This window comes from Balaenoptera borealis (genome assembly GCF_965194805.1).
Source record: "Balaenoptera borealis genome assembly, chromosome: 14".
Taxonomy (NCBI): Eukaryota; Metazoa; Chordata; class Mammalia; order Artiodactyla; family Balaenopteridae; genus Balaenoptera; species Balaenoptera borealis.
The window spans coordinates 42,996,885-43,016,469 of record NC_138875.1 but is presented as its reverse complement, the minus strand read 5'-3'; the positions used below and the strand labels follow the sequence as shown (position 1 = coordinate 43,016,469).

Here is a 19,585-nt window from a genome sequence, read left to right as displayed (position 1 = left end):
AACCATGCCTATTAGAAGGCATGAACAAATCAAGGAGGAAATGAGAGACATAGGAATGTACTAGCATAACATTTATTTTGAAAATTTCCAGAGTTTTCTTAAAACTCAGTTTAACAAGCCAAGTGACAAAAGGAACAGTTTTACGATCATCAAATGTTTAGCATTTATGGGATGAAGAGGTTTAGAATTTCAAATTTTCTCTCTTTGTTTGGACATTTGTTCATTTTCTGCTTGGAAATTGAAGTAATGATACCCCACATTGGACCCTAGGAAACTAGAAGGACCAGTGCATGGAAGCCAATCAGGTAGTTAGTAGTTATCTGAGGAGAGACAGCAGTTGAAGACCAATACCAGGTGTTTACTGTTTATAAAAGCTTTTTATTCTTCTAAATGTGTCTACAAGATTTTCTATGTGGAATCTCAGCTTACCATTGCCTTTCACGTATAACATAGTGCTTGTGACTGAAGACGTAGTGAATTTTTGTGTTCTGCTTAACTAGTAATATATGTGGATTTTACTAAATACTTATTTACATCTTTAGATGAAGTTTGGATCAATATTCAGTTTTCCTTTTTATATTGATAGACAGCTGTCTCCCACCATCCCAATATATTTATTTTAGGCGTAGCCAGGGAGAATGTTGTTTCTGTGCTTATAAACTAACATTTGGCAATAGAAAGGTATTATATTATATATTAAAGTTGTTACTGTTATCCTAACATGATATGCTCTTATCAATTATGTTAATGGTACCTTAGAAAACGCCCCACTTCCCCAAAGAAGTAAAGCTTTTTAACTGTAATGATCTTCAACTTCAGTGCTGTGTTTTATCTACTAGCAGCTCATGAAGTAATGGTCATAATTGAATTCAGCACTTTAAGATTTCCTGACTTAGCTTAAGCGAAATATTGATTTCATGAAATGAGGTGGCAGGTGCATCGAGGAACTATTTCCTGAAAGTTTTAAGTGGCTATTTAAACCCTCAAGAATATTAAAGCAGATTAAACGAGTGGTTTGGAGTTGTGCTTACTTAAATAAGATGTTTGCCAACTGGACAGAAGCCAGGATACCCAAAGGTTTGTTTTTTTGAAACACTGAAGAATGAAGGCAGAAGACCGTTTCGTCTTATTGTTACATAAGCGTAGATAGTTCTCTATAATTTTAGTAACCGTTTAATCAGTTGCCATTTAGTTAGTTGAGTAAATAGGGCCCCAGGTTTAAAATAATTTTTCTTGAATTATTACCTTGGGTCACAAAGTCTCTTCTTTTCCACCCCGATTATATTCACACATTGTTCTCTCGTTTTGTTGCTGGAGTTGTTGTTTGGAGGGTCTCTGTGTGCCTAGTTGGAACATTGATATTGCTGTTAAATAATGTACAGGAAATCTTGTTTTGTCTAAAGATAGATTTCTTCCCATGGGTCATCAAAATGCGCATTTTTCCTAAGGAAGATGTTTATTTCTGTGAAACAGAGGTAATACATATATAACATATTAGTAGCATTACTTCTGGAATTTATTAATATGTATGTGTGTATAATTTTATAGTTTTCAAACAAAATTAGCCTGAAACAGTATTATTTATTCTCTTTTTACATTTGCATTGGTCCTAGCCATTCTTACCTTTATTTTACTGTTTCCCTCTGTACAGAAGAGTATTAATTTAGGTTGCTTTTCTGCAATCCCTACTCCCAACTATGTCTCTAATGAATCATATTTCCCAGAGGGTGAAATTAAAACAAGAACTAGGTGTATTAAATTTCTTTTAAGCCTACTGCCAGATTCTTAGATGTATTTTTAGGTGTCGAATACTAAGTTTGGGGAAGGAAAGGATGCTTAAATTCACTGGCCTTTGTATTTATTCTTCCTTTTTCAAGTTTGTTTTTACTTTATAATTCTGTCTGAATTTTGTGGATGTATTTCATGCCATCTCAAGTAATTATGGTGTTTGAATTTCACAGTACTTCTATTTTATAGCAAAAGGCTGTGTTTATTAAATATCTTTTTATGGGAATACTTTTAATCAAAGCAGACAACTGCCACTGAACAAACTGTCTTGAGAATGCAAGTGGTCAAAGAAGATGAGGAGGAGGGAGGAAGGGAGAAGAAAGCTAAATTAAATGGACATTTGTCCTGTGGTATGAATGCCGATCTTAACAGTAGTAGTTGGTGTAGTTATTTTTAAACATTTCTTTTATCAAACATTTAAAGGTAAAAATTTTCCCATAGCCAGCAAAACTCTGAGTTGAATTCTTTTGGCATTCTGCTGATCAAGGAATTTCCTATGAGTAGTACTGGAGTCTTCTGCAGAGAAGGGGTAGGAGGATGAATTAGAGATGAAGTAATGGACAAAAATATTTATAAACATTTTAAGTGTTTATGGAACATGTAATGGCTAGTTGTATTTTATATTGAGGAAGATACAGACATGACTGAAAATTTAAATATGAAAAGTCATAGCATTGGAGAAACTTAGAAAAATTCAAATCTAGCTTTTGAATTCACCTTTGAGAAGGAATGACTTTTTACAGAAGCTGTAAAATAAACTACAAAGGAAAAGATGAACGTAATTGTCTACATAAAATTTTATGTGTTTGCAGATCAAAAACAAAACATTAAGTGACAATGGAGAAAATATTTGTAGTTAATATTTTTAGCTAATATAAGCTAGAAGTATTATATAAAAAGATTATTAAAACAGAAAGAAATGTTGACCTTAGAACATTGTGGTCAAAGGTCATGAACAGAGGAGCTTCAATGCATAAAACTAGGGAATAAACAAGTATGTGGATAAGATTTGATCTTACTAATAATCACAGAAATGCAAGGTAAAGAGCCACTGGAGATTGTCTTTTGGTTTACCTAATAAATTAATCAGTGCAAGCACTTCACCCTGACTCCAAATGATGCTTTCTACTAATATACTCCTGGTGACAGTGTAAACCAAAACAACTCACTTGAAAAGCCAGTTGGCATTATTTGCAAAAGGTCATTACATAATTTATATCTCCTGAATTAATAATGCCACTTCTGCAAGCCTATCTTAAAATATCTTTGAATGTAAGGAAAAAAGTGTCATATACCCTAAAATATTCACATCAATGCTATTTCAATTATGAATAAAGAACATAAATGCTCACCAGTAATATCAGTGATTCTCAAACTTGACGGTGCAGTAAAATCATTTGGAAAAACATAAGAAAATGCTGAAGCCTTGGCTCCACCAGAGATGTTTATTTAATAAGTTTGGGGTTACCTCAAAATTTGCATTTCAAAAGATTCCCCTAAAAATTCTAATGCACAGCCAGATTGAAAACCACTGGCTTGAAACAAGTTGATAGAATATTTTTAACCATTCGATATATTTATTATGGCTGTGTAGTAGTTTCAACAGGGTGTAATATAAAATAAAATACTGTGATTTAATATTTAGGTAAATTATAACTTTAAAATAGAAACCTGCCAGAAACACAGGCTAGAAGAAAGTTTGTAAAATGCTCAGAGTTGTTTTAAGGAGTTGAGATTTTTTTAGTTATTTTTTTCATCTTTTCTTCAATTGACAGATATTTTAGTAATGTATTACTTTTTATTTTATTTATTTTTTATTTTTTAAGTTTAATACAAATTTTTTATTCTGGGTGCTTTTTAACATTTCAAACATCATAAATAGCAAAAAAAAAAAACATTGCAAAAACAATACAAAAATATTTAAAATATATTATTTACATATAACCAATATGTAAGTATATGTCTTCATTATATATATTTTATTCATAATTTTGTCTGTAGCTTTATTTTAGTATCTTTTATGGTTCTAGTAATATAAGTTATATCCTTTATAAAAGTCTTGCAATGTTCTTAGTAGAAGTCAAGATAAAAGAATACCAAATAAAACTAGCCAAGGATCTAAGTTATCCATCTACTGATTTTTGGTCAAAATACAGGATTAGGATTATTTTCCTGTGGAGATTCAAACCTGAGGCACTTGCCATCAGGCTGATATTTATTTTATTTTATTTTATTTTATTTTATTTTATTTATTTTATTTATTTTTTTATGTGCATTCTTATTTTTCTATTTATTTTTTTAACATCTTTATTGTATTGGAGTATAATTGCTTTACCATGTTGTGTTAGTTTCTGCTGTATAACAAAGTGAATCAGCTATATGTATACATATATCCCCATATCCCCTCCCTCTTGCGTCTCCCTCCCACCCTCCCTATCCCACCCCTCTAGGTGGTCACAAAGCACCGAGCTGATCTCCACGTGCAATGCAGCTGCTCCCCACCAGCTATCTATTTTACATTTGGTAGTGTGTATTCTATTACCCTTTAAAAGAAAAACTATATTTAAAAGAAGGGTTCCTGCTGGCAAGATCCTCTAGGTAATTTCCTACTTACGGGTTGTTTCCACCTATGAATACAGAGATTTATTCTGACTTCTAAAATAGTCATATCCTGAAGTTAGAGTTACACCTCATATTATTGTAATGAAATTCTTCATGGGATTCTTTTTTCCTTTTTTCATCTCAGAAATATTTTCTCATGTAGTTTTCTGAATTTGGAATGTAATAAGCTCAAGTCAGTCACTTTCTCTTCTTTTATTAGTCTACATATGTGCCTTTCAATTTTCACCTTTCCAAATACCATCTATATGCTGATGGCTCCCCAGTGTTTGTCTCTAACCCCAGCGTTAACTCTGTGATGCATGTGTATATCTGAATTTTGGATGCATACCTTTAAATTAGTAAGTCCAGAGCTAAATGCACCATATTTTTTCCCAAACTGTCTCTTCTATGTTGCCAATTTTAATTCATTATACCAGCGTTTACCCCCAGCCCCTGAAGCAATCCTAAATTCCTTCTGCTACCTCATCATACACATCTTGTGAGTTTCTGTACCTCCTGGTTTTTGTCCCCCATATTTCTTCTCATGTATTTCTTGACTCTTTCTCCACATCTCTTCCTTACCATCATTTCTCTGGTGAGGTTCTCGTTATCTTCCCTGCAGTCTAGTACTGCAGGCTCCTAATTGATCTGTCTTCTTCTAGACCTGTCTCATTCTGGATCTATCCTCATGCGTACAGCAGGACAAGGGTATTTCCTTCCTTACAGTCTTCTGGGGCTCTCCATCATCTCCTGCATGGAGTCTAAGCTCCTCACCAGGGAGTTTAAACTGAGGTATAACTGTCATGTACCTGGCATGGTGCGTACCTTCCCTTTGGAATCTGACCCCAACCCTATTCTCCCTCCCACTCACTGCTCTGGAAATATCAAATAATCATGTTTCTGCAGATCATGTTCAGTTCTGTCCCTGTATGCCCTCTTCATGCTGCTCTCTCTGCCTGGAGTGACCTCTTTACCTTCATTTGATTAGATCAGCAAAATTTAAAGATGAATACTGTCCACCATGGACTAGGGTGGGGAAAATAGTTACTCTCAGTGAAGGTAATTTGGAAGTAACTATCAACATTTTTAAAGCACCCTTTTATACAAAAATTCTACTTTTTGGAATCTATCCTAGAGAAATAGTTATACCTACTGTCTTAGTCTGTTGGGGTTGCTGTAACAGAATACCGTAGACTGGGTGGCTTATACACAACAGAAATTTGTTTCTCTCCGTTCTGGAGGCTGCAGAGTCCAAGGTCAAGGCATCCGTGGATTTGGAGTCTGGTGAGGGCCTGCTTTCTGGTTCATAGATGTTTGACTTCACACTGAGTCCTTACATGGGAATGGGGGGAGAGAGCTCTCCAGGGTCTCTTTTATAAGAACAGTAATCCCATGCAAGACGGCTCCATCTCATGACCTAATCACATCCCAAATGCCTCCACCTTCCAATAGTACCACGTTGGGGGTTAGGTTTCAACATATGAATTTTGGGGAGAACACAAACATTCAGTCTATAGCATACTTACAAGGAGACATATATACCAGATTCTTCATGGCAACACTATTTGAATGGTTAAAATTAGGTGCAAGCTACATGTTAAATAATAAGGAAATAGTTTAAAAATTACAGTACAACATATCTACTCTATCAGATAGTAAGACCATTTTATGAATATTAAGAGCATTTAATATTCTATAGAACATTAAGAGCAAACAATATTCTATGGGAAATTTTCTCATTCATATTATTAAGTAAAAAAGCATGCATCTACTGGTATGCACTAACAGCTCTCATTTCTGTTGAAAAGAAATTTAAAATACAAAACCATAGAGTTGAATATATGCATATATATGAATGAAAATAGGAAAAGCTCTGGGAAAAAAACATGGCACATCTTTAATAGTCATTACTTCAGAAGCAATGGGTGTGGTTGGGGGAAGTTGAGAGGGATTTATTACTTTTAACTCTGTATAATGATGTACCTTTACACTTTCATATAATTTCCATGTGTTTATTTATTTGCTTGCATAAAAGTGTTTAAACCTTAATATAAGTTGACACAGGGGAGAAGGCTCTGATAGAATCAGAGAGAAGCCAAATTATGGGTAAAAGAACAAAATCATCAACAATCTTTTTTTTTTCTTTTTTGAAAATACAGCAAAATATCAGACCAACAACCACCAGCTGGAATTAACAGATGTGGACATGTTGTCATAGTTGCTTTGGATTTCTTTTAAATAAAGTCTGGCAGAAAAAGCTGGAGTTCCTTTGATTTCCTTCTCTTCTCAGAGGCAATCAGTGCCATAGATTTGCTGTGTACTATTGTGGTTCAGAATTTTATAGTTTCGCGATGTATATACAAAGTATATCTATATCTATAGTTATAACCTACTGGTGAACATTTAATTTATTGGCAGTTTTTTTCCTGAACAAATAATGACTCTTTGTGAATATGCATTGAGTTTTTCCAGGAACTGTACCAAAAGGTGGAATTGCTGATCTGTAAAGCATGCGCACCTGTTTTCTGCCTTTCCAAACTGGTTGTATCAGTTTATATTCTCACTAGAGTATTTCATAGTTCGTATTTCTGGACATCCTCAGCCAATGTTTGGTATTGCCAAGCTTCAAATTTTGTTCTCTTCTGTAAATCATGAAATGTTAGCTTATCACCAGCCACTGAATGTTTTCTGAGCGTCCGAGTCTGACAGGGCCCTATGAGGGGAACAAGTCCTAAGGAGCTGATTACCACTGAGCCACGAGGTATTAGATAGCACAGAACTAAATGCTGCAGTCACAGGACAGGCTGTGATGCCTACAGAGGTTCAGAAACCATCACTGTGGACGGGAGAGTTAATTAGGAGTTTTTAGGAGGTGAAGGCGAGGCATCCTTGACAAATGAGTAGGAAGAGAGGAGAACAGACGATGTTGAAGATGAAGGGAATATAAAGGCAGGCGGCGTGGCTAGAATCAACAGTATGCCAATTGTCCAACCATTATTAATTGTCCTGAAAGCCTTAACCAGAAAGATATTAGTAGAGCTTTAATGCATACCTGTTTTGAATTCATCATTTTACAGATGAGAACATCGAGGCCTAGAAAAATGAGATAAGCTTGTATAAATCACTTAGCCTATTAGACAAGTGTCAAAAATAAAATAAGCAGGGGATTAATTGGCTTATTTAACTTGTACATCCAATAGGCTGAACTTCAACGTGACTAGATAATGCAGGAGTCCAAGTGACGTCATCTTTCCCCCCCATGTTTTCTTCCTATGTTTCGCTCTGCTTGCCTGTGGTTAACTTTGTTCTCAGCAGGCTCCATCCTTGTGGAAGCAGAGGTAGTCACTAGCTAATATTTTTTGTACCGTTACAGTAAGCTTATGTTTTTACTGAAAATAATGTAGACTCATCCCCTTTATTTCTATATCAGTTTCCCCAGAGATACTCAGACTCCCACAATTTGGCCAGATAGTTTAACATGGCTAGCCTTTCTGGTGGGGAAATCAGGACCATTTCACTGATGGCTGAACTGGAATAAGGTAAAGTTCCTAAGAGAGAGGAATGCAGGGCGTGCCAATATAAGATGGCCATGTAGCCTGTGTAGTAGGTAGGGTGTTTGAGACACATAATTGTAGTCAGGAGTTTAAATAAAATATAGATGATATTCATTGTGAGTGCTTTATGTCTACAAATCCGTGATTGTAACAATTTTTATAACAGTGATTAAGTTCATTTCAACAAACACCTTTTGAGTACATTGGGATTGTTTGTCAGATAATACAAATAAATAAATATGTGTCTTTCCCCTGTGGAGTTCCCAGACTGGTTGGAAGTTGTAAGGGCAGGAGAGCTACAAGTGTAAACAATTTTGATGGAAGGAAACCATGAGGGATATGCAGAGTGTTGAGACTGTAATACAGTGAGGGAGATACCCTGGTATCACAGAAGGCTACGTATATACAAAGTATATCTATATCTATAGTTATAACCTACTGGTGACCATTTAATTTATTGGCACCATACAGGTGGTAGTTAAGCATTTTATTTTGAATGGTAAATGGAGCAAGGAGTGGGATGAAATTCCAGGCAGAGGGTTTCACAGGAGCCAAAATAGAGAGATGGGAAACCACAGAAGCACATGGTTTACTGAGCTGGATCAGATCAGAGGAGAATAGTCTGGGAATCGGGGAGTAATCTGAGAGTTGGGGAAGATGAAGATGAAGGAGGTGCCAAGTGTACTGTAGAGGATCCTAATGTCAGCCAAGGGCTCTGTGCTTCCTTTGGTGGGCAGTGAAAAGCACTGATTAAGAAAAAAGCAGTCAATCAATCTGGTGTATGGCATGGCCTGAAGCCTGAGCAGTGTTTCATTTGTTTGTTTTTGTTTTCTTAATAGGAAAATTGCTCTGGCACCAGTGGGTAGACCAAATTGCAGCAGGGAGATATTGAAAGCAGGGGTAGGGGTAGGAGCTATAGAACTGTCTTCTTGTGACGTAAAGATTGTTTGAATTAGGATGTGAGGAAGTGAAAAATGTATATTGAAAGATGAACGTTGTTGAGGCAGAATAATTCAAATAGTCTGAGAAATGCTCCATTCCTGGGTGATGAAGAGGAGGGTACCCGTCACCGAGTGAGAGACATAGAGAATCAGGAGGAAGATCTCCACTGGGAGAGATGAGTAAGATGACTTTTATGTTGGGTAATATAATATTGCAAATATATAGTATTTTCCTTTATATGTGGATACTGTTTGTAAATTTTTCAATGCTATTTAAAGCGCCTGGGTGTTTTTCAATTTTATAAATCTACACAGGGAAAAATAGTCATCACACTGCTTTATTTTTTCACAGAGAAACAAATATTTTATATAACTTTAAAATAATTTTTAAGCATTTTGCTAATAAAATATTCCTGGGAGTATCCCCGCTAGGTACTTTTTCCTAATGACCCTAACCATAAATAAAGTTTAGCATTTCTCCACATATATTTCTTGGCATTCTGTAATAGGGGATGTTGCTACATATTATTGTGGGGAGGATTTGAAAATTATATATGCTTAGGAAACACTGAGTTAAGTAGGTTTCTGGAGTTATGTAAGGTTTTTCAGAGACTTTAGTGTATACTGTTAATGTATTTGGTGAGTTTGCAAAGGGAGAATGCAGCTTTTCTGAAACTCCTTTGACAGTTTTTTGAGCATCACTTGGGACTAATATCCCACAGAACACATTCAGAAACACTGTAATATTAGCCGTTGCTAACAAAGTGGGAGAGTATGAGTAGTTACAAGTAGAACATAGGAATTAACATTTTTATATGAATCTATTTTATCATACCAAATATATTTACAATGTCTGTTCTTTAATATATGAAATCCACTGTTTTATTTTATTTTGGAAGCTATGTGGGTGTTTTTGGCATAAGTGAAAATATTCTCTTTGAGATTATAGTTGTGGGGAAGTAGTATAAAGTCCTGAAGAGCCATCAATGGCCATGGGTTGGCTGCATTGGAATTCTGCAGTTCTGCATTGGAATTAGTGATAGAAGAAATCCACACATGATACCATCTCAGTCATCTCCTTAGAATAAACTAGGGATAACATCTAAATTCCAAATGATTTTCTTCTTTTTGTGGCACATGCCTCAAGGCTCCTTTCTCCTGAATCCCTTGTCATTTCATATGTATTCAGAGAATTCAGATCAGCTCAGCCTGCATTTCTGTCCTGTACAAAGCACTGTCAGAGCGCAAATTTATTTCGAGATTAGTTTGGCATATATAATGTGCTCAATAAATATTTATTCAACTAATGGATTGTGTTATTCTTTAATGATCTAGTTCTACAAAGAGGCATCTCAATTACGGATCTGAATTCTCTACCATTTTGTCTCAAAGGTCTTTCTTCCTTAGTTTTCATAGGGTAGCAGTACCTGAACAAGACAACCAACAGTGTCATCTTCTGCAATCTAGCTCTTTCTTTTTATTATTTGAAATTTACTGGGGGAGTCATTGTTATAGGCAACATTGAGTGAAGGTGGAGCCAACATCTTACCATTTTCCAGCATCTGGCTTTTCTTTGTGTGTTTCCTTCAAGTGCTAAATATTCTTTTGTAGTATCCAAGGATAGTTAAGTGGAAGAAACAACTCTATGGACAGAGAATGTGGGGTGGTGGAAAGAGCATGGACATTGGAATCAGTAGAATTTGGTTTCAGCTGTGTCACTTAGTTCTTATTTGACTACACTATGATTCTTAACCTCTCAGCCTCAGTTACATCTGTAAAACTAGGAATCATGTTTACATTTTATGGTGACTGTAAGGAATATAGATAATAGTTGTGAAAGCCCGGTTGCATTAGGGATGCTCGATAAATGGCACCTATAATAATAGATATTTATTATTATCATTCTGTTCTCTCTACCTTTACTGAATAAGTTATTTTTCAATATTTATCACATGTGAAAGGCTGTGAGATAGGGGTGTGTACACTTGCATATCTTCGCTTATTTTTACTAATGAAACAAAAATGAAATCAGACAAAATATTACCTGAACCAATTCTTTAAACAAGCTGCAGAATATATAATTTCTTTCCATTTGCCATCCTTTGTACCTCTAGATGTTGGTTACTTTGAGCCATAATAGTAATAAATAATAATACTAATAATACTAACTCACAATTTTTGAACACGTACCATATGCCAGACATAATTCTAGGTGTTTTACATGTTTTAACTCATTAAATCTTCAGAATGATCCCCTAGGCAGTAGTGACTTTTGTTATCCACATTTTGTAGTTGAGAAACCTGAGACCCAGAGAGGTGAAGTCCAAAGTCATAGAGCTAGTAAATGGTCTAGCCTCAGCTGAACTCAGGCTGACTGGCTCCAGAAGTCACAGTCTTATTCATTGTATTCCACTGCCTTTCTTAGTATAGCAGTGGTAATATGGCATGTCACGACATGCATAGTTGTAGAGATACAATCGCCAATATTCAGCTATACATGCAGTGTGTTCTTTCCTTAATGTCTATAATGAAAGATAACCACCTCACCTCATATTTTAGTTGGAGGTCTTTAAAAATTATAATTTAGATTGTATGCTTTAGCTTACACGTTTTTAGGGCCATTTCTTAATTTCCTTATAGATCCTATTCTAAAATAATACCAAGCAAACTTTTGTCCTTGTATTGATGTTTTGAAATTCTTGTCTCCTAAAACAAAAGGTCTGTTTAGTGAATATGGCTGTGTGAATCACTGTAGTCTATCTAGTGGTAGCTTGGTGATGTCCATAAAGTGGATACAGAGTCTAAGTTCAAATGCCTGTTTATATTCCCCAAATAATATATTTGTATACTGTTCAAGCCAATCAGAGGTGCATGTCTAGGTTTAGAATCTGAAACTGTTTCTCTAAATTTAAGAATTAAATTGTACAACATGTGTCACTTGGTAATTTTATTTCTTGCCTCAATATCCCCACCTCATAAAAGAGTACTTGGGACTAAGTCTCTAATTTTACCCTACAGACATGTTGAATATTGAAAATCATGTAGGTATTCTTTACATAGAAAAATGCAAACTATCTTCTTTTTAAATATGACCCATCTCTTGAGGTAACTGGTTGTTCCTATTTATTTTTATATGTTTATATGGGCTTTGAAATCAGAGTAGAATTTGGGTTTCAGCTGTATCAGTTAGCTATTTCACTGCAGAAAGATTCTTAACCTCTCAGTCTCAGTTATATCTGCAAAACTGGGAATCATACTTAACATTTTATAACTCTAATATTTGTTATTTGTCATAAGTCAGTGCCCATTACAAACTTTCACTAGTGATCCTCTTAGAGGGATTGTGAAGTTTGGGACACTGTTTTTGTCTTCAAAATCAAATTTCAGAATTGCTGTAGGTCATTTTTTGGCTAATATTTTATGTGCTGGGATTCTTCAGATAACATATATATAAAGGACTCTAACTTTTAAGTTTTTATTTTTCAATTGTTCTGGGGGATTCCAAACTAGCAGTAATATTTCTCAAGAGTAAGAAGTTTGTAAGAAGTTTGGCTTGACATTCTAGGGTAGTTTTTAATCATCTAGGTTACTGATTTATCAATTGATATAACCCTTGTGCATGTGTGTTTAAGACTCATCCACATTCAATGGTAGAAATAGTTTATTCTTCTATTAGTAGTAGTGACCTGCCCATTAAATATGTAAATACATAAGTAAATCCAAGGGTGCATTATTGGGTTTTTTTTAACATTTTAAAAACATTTTTTTGTGAAATGTGACATATATAAAGTGAAATGCACAAGTCCTAATTTTCACATAGTGAACACTAAGATTATGTATAAAGAACTGAAACGTTACCTCCACCCCAGAGGCCCACATAATTTCCCCTTAAAAATATATCCTTTAAAATTAAGACATTTTCTGTAGGCTATCAACACTGAAAATACTTGAAAGGAACTATTATTAATTTTTTTGAAAGAGTAAACATAAAATTGTTTCAATTAATTCATATTAATAAGACAGCACAATAACAGACTAATAATGCTGCTTAATAATTGCTCCTTAAATTTGTTGAATTTTTAGACTTCAGTTGTTCAGGATTACTTTTTTGATGTTCCCATAATTGCAAAATGAGATTTTAAAATGTTCGCAGGAAATAGCTTTCACCTAAAATTATTATTAAGAGATACTTAGTAAAGTAGTTTAAGATTTGGATTACTTAAGTACTGTCTTGTAAAGCATTATTATGTTATATGGAAAGGAACAGAGGACCACAACGATGATATTTTCTTTGTCGTGTGTAAATACTCTTCCAATTGCATTCCCCAGATATTCGTTCTGGTTTTTAAAATTATTAAAATAGACAGGCCATCCATTCTCTTCACCAAGTGTACACTATTAGTAAAATTTTATGTGTTCTGTCAACAATTTGATGTGATAAAGCAATGGTTTTTCTGTAGTTCACACAGCACTGGGGCTCTGCAAAGCATCTCTGGGGGTTCTTTGATGTCTAGACAGTTTAAATTATGCCTGCTCCCCTGCCTCCAAATTCCACCCCGTTCTGCTTCAGGGGTTGTGGGAAATGAAAACAAACCAGAAGGGTTCCACAACCCTACAGTCTAAGGAGGAAAACAAACAAATAGAATAAGGTGTATATCTACCCTGGCAGGTGTATAGGGAAGGGCTCAATTACAGGGAATGGCAGAAAGAAAAGAATTGGGGGCAAATAGTGTCCTGCTTATTTACTCCTAATTATATTCCTAGTATGGAACTATATGAGGCTTGTGGACAAAATGAAAACATTATGGAAGTGTTAGGGAAGAAAGTAGAATTCACCTTTTACCCCAGTCCTCCAGTGTTTTCCTCCCTGCCAACAGCCAAATCTAAGAGTTTGGTGTGTTTCTTGTACACTGTCTTATTTATTGAAATGGTAAGATGTAGAATTGCATTTTAAGTTGGAAAACTAACTTTTTTTTTCCTTCCTTTCTTTTTTGTTTTCTTTTTATAAATTGGGATATCGCAATTCTTCCAATTCATCATTTTAGAAAGTAAGTAACGTTTGAAATTTTAGAGATTTTTTTTGGTTTAAATGTTGTTTTATTATTGCATATATTGTGTACACATGCACGTATTCTATTCCAGAAATTTAAGCTTTTAAATTCTGACTGAGGTGATTAACTCTTGCGTTAAGTGTGAACAAATTTTTTAAATTAAAACTAAGAAATATTGCATAGAAGATGTCCATGCTATCTAAGAATACAGACTTTTAACACATACTTGCCTCATCTTCTTTCATACCCACAGTAAGTCATTGTGCTTTTTTAATATATACAGATGTATAAATGTATGTTTGTATCTTTTTTAAAGCTGGCCTAGGCATATTTGCTAGTTCTGTTTTTTCTGAATATTAAAATAATAAAAATACATAAATGAGACTTTTATTTACTCCTGTTCAATGACAGTTAATTAAGACATTCATGTTTTCAGGGAGAGCAGTCCAAAATTTCTAGACCTTATGGAAATGTTGAGAATAATAGCAATAAGTAAAGGGTATGAAAGATTTTTAAAATTCACTTTCCTATGTATATGCAGTGGATAAAACAGTTACCTTTTTAGTAAGCACTTCACTCTTTCGATGCTAATGTTTTATTGTTTTAAATAAAATGAACTATGTAATTTGGGTTTTTTTCTATGAAGAAATGCAAGTGATATGTTTAAAACTAAGTGACTATCAACCACTGACTTGAGTAGTAAAATTTGCATTTGATTGCAAAGTATTTTTTAATTCTTCTGAAATGCAAATGTTATATAGTTTTGAAATAAAACGAATTTCATATGTTTGTTTTGGGAAAGATTTGGGAAAATTACAGTAGTCATTGAGACTTTTGGAGCTCTGTTGTCATGTGATTGTAAATTACATATTTTAAAAAATATTTCCACAGTAAATCTTGAGTTTATTGAGTTAATAAACAGTATAATTTAATAATATATTCATGTTCAACAGAGCTTATTATTTATATGAAACTGGGTGTTTATCACTTATGTTTGCAGCAGGCATAGCATTAAACTGCTATTTAATAGTCAATTTATCTTCTACAATTATCTTTGGTTTACTGTAACCTAGAAAGAAAATGTAAATTCTAGTGATAGTAAATTATATTCGTTCAGTATCTTTTAGTTGTCTTTAAATCTGTATTATTCTCTAATATTCTAAATCTGAGTTCTTGGAATTGTGTGTATTAAGACCTTAGGAATAAATAACAGGAAGCGTGTGTGTGAGGTTTGATAGGTGCACAGTTGTATTAAGTTATATCTTTAAAACATCTACATTGTTTCATTTTTATGTATAGGATTCTATTTTACTTGCAGTGTTAACATTTTCTTGCCAAGTCCCTACAGAAAAATCTGTGTTTCTGACAGTTTCACCAAATTAAAGCTCCACAAATCTGGCATAATAATTCCCAGCTTCAAATTGTCTGTGCTTTTTCTGAAGAGAATGCTGATAAAAAAATATATTTTGCAGTCTTCAGTATACCATGTATAGCATTATTTATCTGGAATTTATTCATGGACAGCTATTTCTGGGACATGAATATATTTTACTTTATAAGGTATGCCTGGCCCACTTTACATATGAGCAGAACATCTTTTATGAAGAAAAATAATGAAATGAGGTCTGTAAGCTTGTAGAAGCTTCGAGAGGAAAGATATTACATAAACGTCCAGCATTGTTTCTATGTGTACTTCAGTGTTCTAACTGCATTGTTCTATGACCAAATTTATATTAGGGCTCTGGCTTCCTGTCAAACCAAATGGAATCATATTGATGTGTTGGCACAGAGCAGCTGTTTCCTAAAATAATAAAGAGTGTTCTTCTTATTACAATACTTATAAACCTTTATGACCATGATGTGTATATATGCTGCCTTGCTATTGTGTGTTGTGTCAGCTCAGCAAATTTGGCTTTTTCATTTTATTGGTGAGTATTCATAGTAAGTAAGAGATTGGATAATCTTGGTTTTTAGAAAACTTTTAATTTAGTTAGTGACATAAAAATATGTTTCTATCACAGAAATTCAAACTTTGAAGCCTTAATATCCTAAAGGTTCTCTTGTCCCAGGATATCTTGGATTACATACCCAGAACCCCTACTAGGTAAATGGGGTGGAGTAGGGCTTCTAATCGTTATTGGTTCAACCAAATATTGATCTTTTAGCATATTAGGAAGTAAAATGTATGTGGAAACATAAGTAAATGAAAGTAACAATTCCACCTCTAAATTCTAGTGTACAAAAATATCAGTTTCCAAACAAAACACAAAAAAGTTCTAAAGTGTACCCCAGGAAATATATACATATTATACATTTCATAAACATCTTTTTAAGTATATGAATACATTTCAATAATGTTTGTATGTATGTGTTTTGATATTTTAATCAATAGTGTAATGCTGTTTGGTTTCTTAAAAAAATCTGTTTTCATAATTTAGTCACTTGCATCTTTACTACCGAACATAATTATTAGCTGGGTAGAATTCCCAAACACGTATTTCTTTATTTGACAAATAAAGAACTGAGGAAAGGATGTCATTGAAGAAGTTGTATCAGAGATATAAACACAGATACAGATTTTTATTTGGCCTTGTGAGAAATGCAATCCCATGAGTAACTTAAATACTTGTAATTTCAAATCAGTTCTTCTGTGGTTTATTATTCTTTTGTTGCTTTTGAACCTATAGGATGGAGCTGTCCTTGAACTTAGTTTATTTGATCATTCAAGTGCAACCATCAAGTTGTCTGTAATATTTAAAACCTGAGGCTACATGGTATTATTTGCAAAATAACACCACACAAACGTTTGGGCTTTGGTTTCTTTGAAATATAGTGTTGGTTGCTTTATGAATAAAAGCATAATTTCAATTCAGGAGACTTTTTGCCTGAAGCCTATAAGACAGATGCATCTGATTAACTTTGGCGAAACTGGACTGGCCTGTTATTGTAATGTAGATGTTTTCGGGGTTGGGAGGATATTTTAAAAAGGCATACGAGGGGTCTTTTTTTTTTTTTTTTTTTTTTTCTTAAGAGACTGAGAACAGTTTTGCCACAGAAACTGCGTCTCAGACTGCTTCATTTTTTGCACACTTTTATTTTCTAGTGGAACTTCTCCATTAGCCTGTCTGAATGCAATGCTTCACACTAACACTCGAATAGGGGATGGAACATTCTTCAAAATCCCTGGAAAGTCAGGCCTCTATGCTCTCAAAGTAAGTTGGACTGTTCTGCGTATTATGTCTGTTATTACTATGTATCATGCATTTACATGTGAAGGTAAACAAAATTAGACTTGGGTGAAGTGTAGAATGACTCCTTTGCCTTTTAAATGTTTTCAGATGTCTTAAAAATGATTTCATATTAAGAATAAACAATGACATTTTCTTTAAAGAAAACATATCTGTGGTTTCACTCTAACATATGGTAATGGAAAATAGTTGTGGCTTCCTTAAAATTCTTGATTCTTAAAAATTTACATGGAGGAGTGCCATGGTAGATGAGCCAAGTTTTAAGATGATCACAGTTGCCAAATACTATTTGACTTAATGACCGTCAGTTGATATATAGGCTTCACACCTGTATGCCTGTCTTTTACAAAAAATAAGAAATGTACCCATTCGTCTTGAAAATTTGCTGATTTAAATCAATTATTCAAATTTAAAACAACCACTGATCTCCGGGAAGTTTCTACTAATAATGCATACTTGTTATATGAGAAGAATAGAGAAATAAAAAGCTTCGGATAACTGAGTCTTAATTATTTTAGTGTAATTCCCATTTCCATCTAGAATGGAAATGCCATGTAAGATGCAAAATTCCAGAGAACAAAAGCTGATGATCTGCAAATGGTTGCATAACTTGCATCAAGCAAAATCAATGTATTATTTCTTATAAATTAAAAAAAATCTGCTTTAATAAATGATGGGTTACATTTAAAGTTCATTAATTTCCTTTGAGAAGTTTTCTGTTTTGTTTTGTTTTTGGTTTTTTTTAATGCTAAAAGTTATACCTGGCAAAGGAGCAGGGGTTCTTTCTCAGCTACTTAGCGTCAGGCTCTTAAACTGTGTGTGTTTCAGAAAACAATACAGGTTAATCAAAGGACTTGTATTATTTCAGTTGATTTTTGTAGCTACTTGGGTATTTAATTTATGATTAAAATTCTGAGTCGTTAAGCCATTTTCTAAAGTAAGGAAGAAGGTAAAATTGAGAAAAATGGAAACAACATATGTTAAAAAAAAAACCTTGTTTTTTGTATAGATTTTAAAGGGTATCCAAAAAATCAACTATGGCAATGTGCTTTTCCCAGTAATTCCCCACCCCCCCAACCAAGGAGTGGTTTTACATTAAAAAGTAAATCAGTATTGAAATTCCAAATTACAAGCAACTGTGATAATTCCTTAGGACTGTGGAAGTATTTTGAATGTTTTCAGTTGCTAATACATCTCCATAAATCATTATTTTTAAAATAATATAGAAAGAGGAGTCGTCATGCTCAGCTGATGGAACATTGGATTTAGGCTGTGAGTCTGAATTGGAAGGCACAGAGATGGCGGAGGTCAGTGCCAATGGGGAAGGAAATGGAGGTAAGTGTGACAAATTTCAGGATACAAACCCTGTTCTCTTAAAGGTTATGTAGAATTCCAATAACTTACTAATTGAATTCCCTACCATTATAGATACAGTTTTCTTCTAAGCTTCTACTACCTCTTAGATTTATGATCAAACAATTCTGGTTCAAAAGGTTAGCACCTAAGAAAAGTAAACAGCTCTTTGCTTTTTGTTTTATTTTGGTTTTTAGCAGTATGGATTTCCCTGGATAGTATTCTTGAGTGTTATCAGTATATTTCTCCTGCAAGCTGAGAGGGTTACTGGGGTATGTCGTGGTTTTATTCTTATATAAGTGAAGCCTGAGAATGCCAGTGTTTTATTTCTGATTGTGCTGATTTTTTCTGTGATCACAAGTAGTTTTATAATAGCTTTGTTCCTAGGTTTGTCCTTAATAAATTAAGCTTAATGTTAACATTCCTGACAGCAAAACAATGACCAAATAAGTTATATTCTTCTGAAATGCTTTTGAAAAGTGAGAAACCCTTCTAGAATTCTAAGGGGGTATTTTCCACCTCTGAATTCTGTCCATGTGGATTCATTTTTATCTTTCTCCAAACATTTGCATTGTGATTCTGTTGGTGTATGTAATTTCTGTACTGCAGTTTTGGCAAATCTTTGTTCCACAAAAGCTGCTGTACTTTTTTTTAACCCTACTCACTGGTCCCCCAAGTGGGCCCAGATCATGATTTGGGAGGAAGAGTGTGTCATTAAAGTCTGTGTCGGTGGACTCATAGAAATCAGTAAATTATCTTCAAACAAAGAAACCTTAAAGGATCCTTGCAGAAAAATCATATTTCAGTAATAGCCCAAAGCCATTCATTTTATTAATGGTCATAGGAGTCCCTTTGTATTCTGACTGGCCACTCCTACCCTTTAAACTGATGTGCTTTCTGATAGTCCCCAAGAGACCGGTTCCGCTCCAGTGCTATCTGACCTGCAGCCGAGGTGCTGAATTAATGTAGGAAACAGATTCTTGTCTTAGTAAAATGGCTGAAGTCGGCTTTCTAGACTTTTTTTAGCCAACTTTCATTGAATTTGCTAT

General features: G+C 34.1%; 1 protein-coding gene across 2 annotated transcripts in view; it reads left to right on the top strand.

The window, feature by feature from the left end:
* Positions 1-19,585, top strand: part of ASXL3 (ASXL transcriptional regulator 3) — a 187,815-nt gene that overhangs the window by 49,777 nt on the left and 118,453 nt on the right. The window contains exons 3-4 of one of the 2 annotated variants that reach the window (XM_082354161.1): positions 17,040-17,147; positions 18,410-18,518. In XM_082354161.1, coding sequence (XP_082210287.1) covers positions 17,040-17,147; positions 18,410-18,518 — 217 coding nt within the window. Of the gene's footprint in view, positions 1-6,921; positions 17,148-18,409; positions 18,519-19,585 lie in introns of those variants that run through there. The other variant, XM_082354160.1, reaches the window with a different exon arrangement.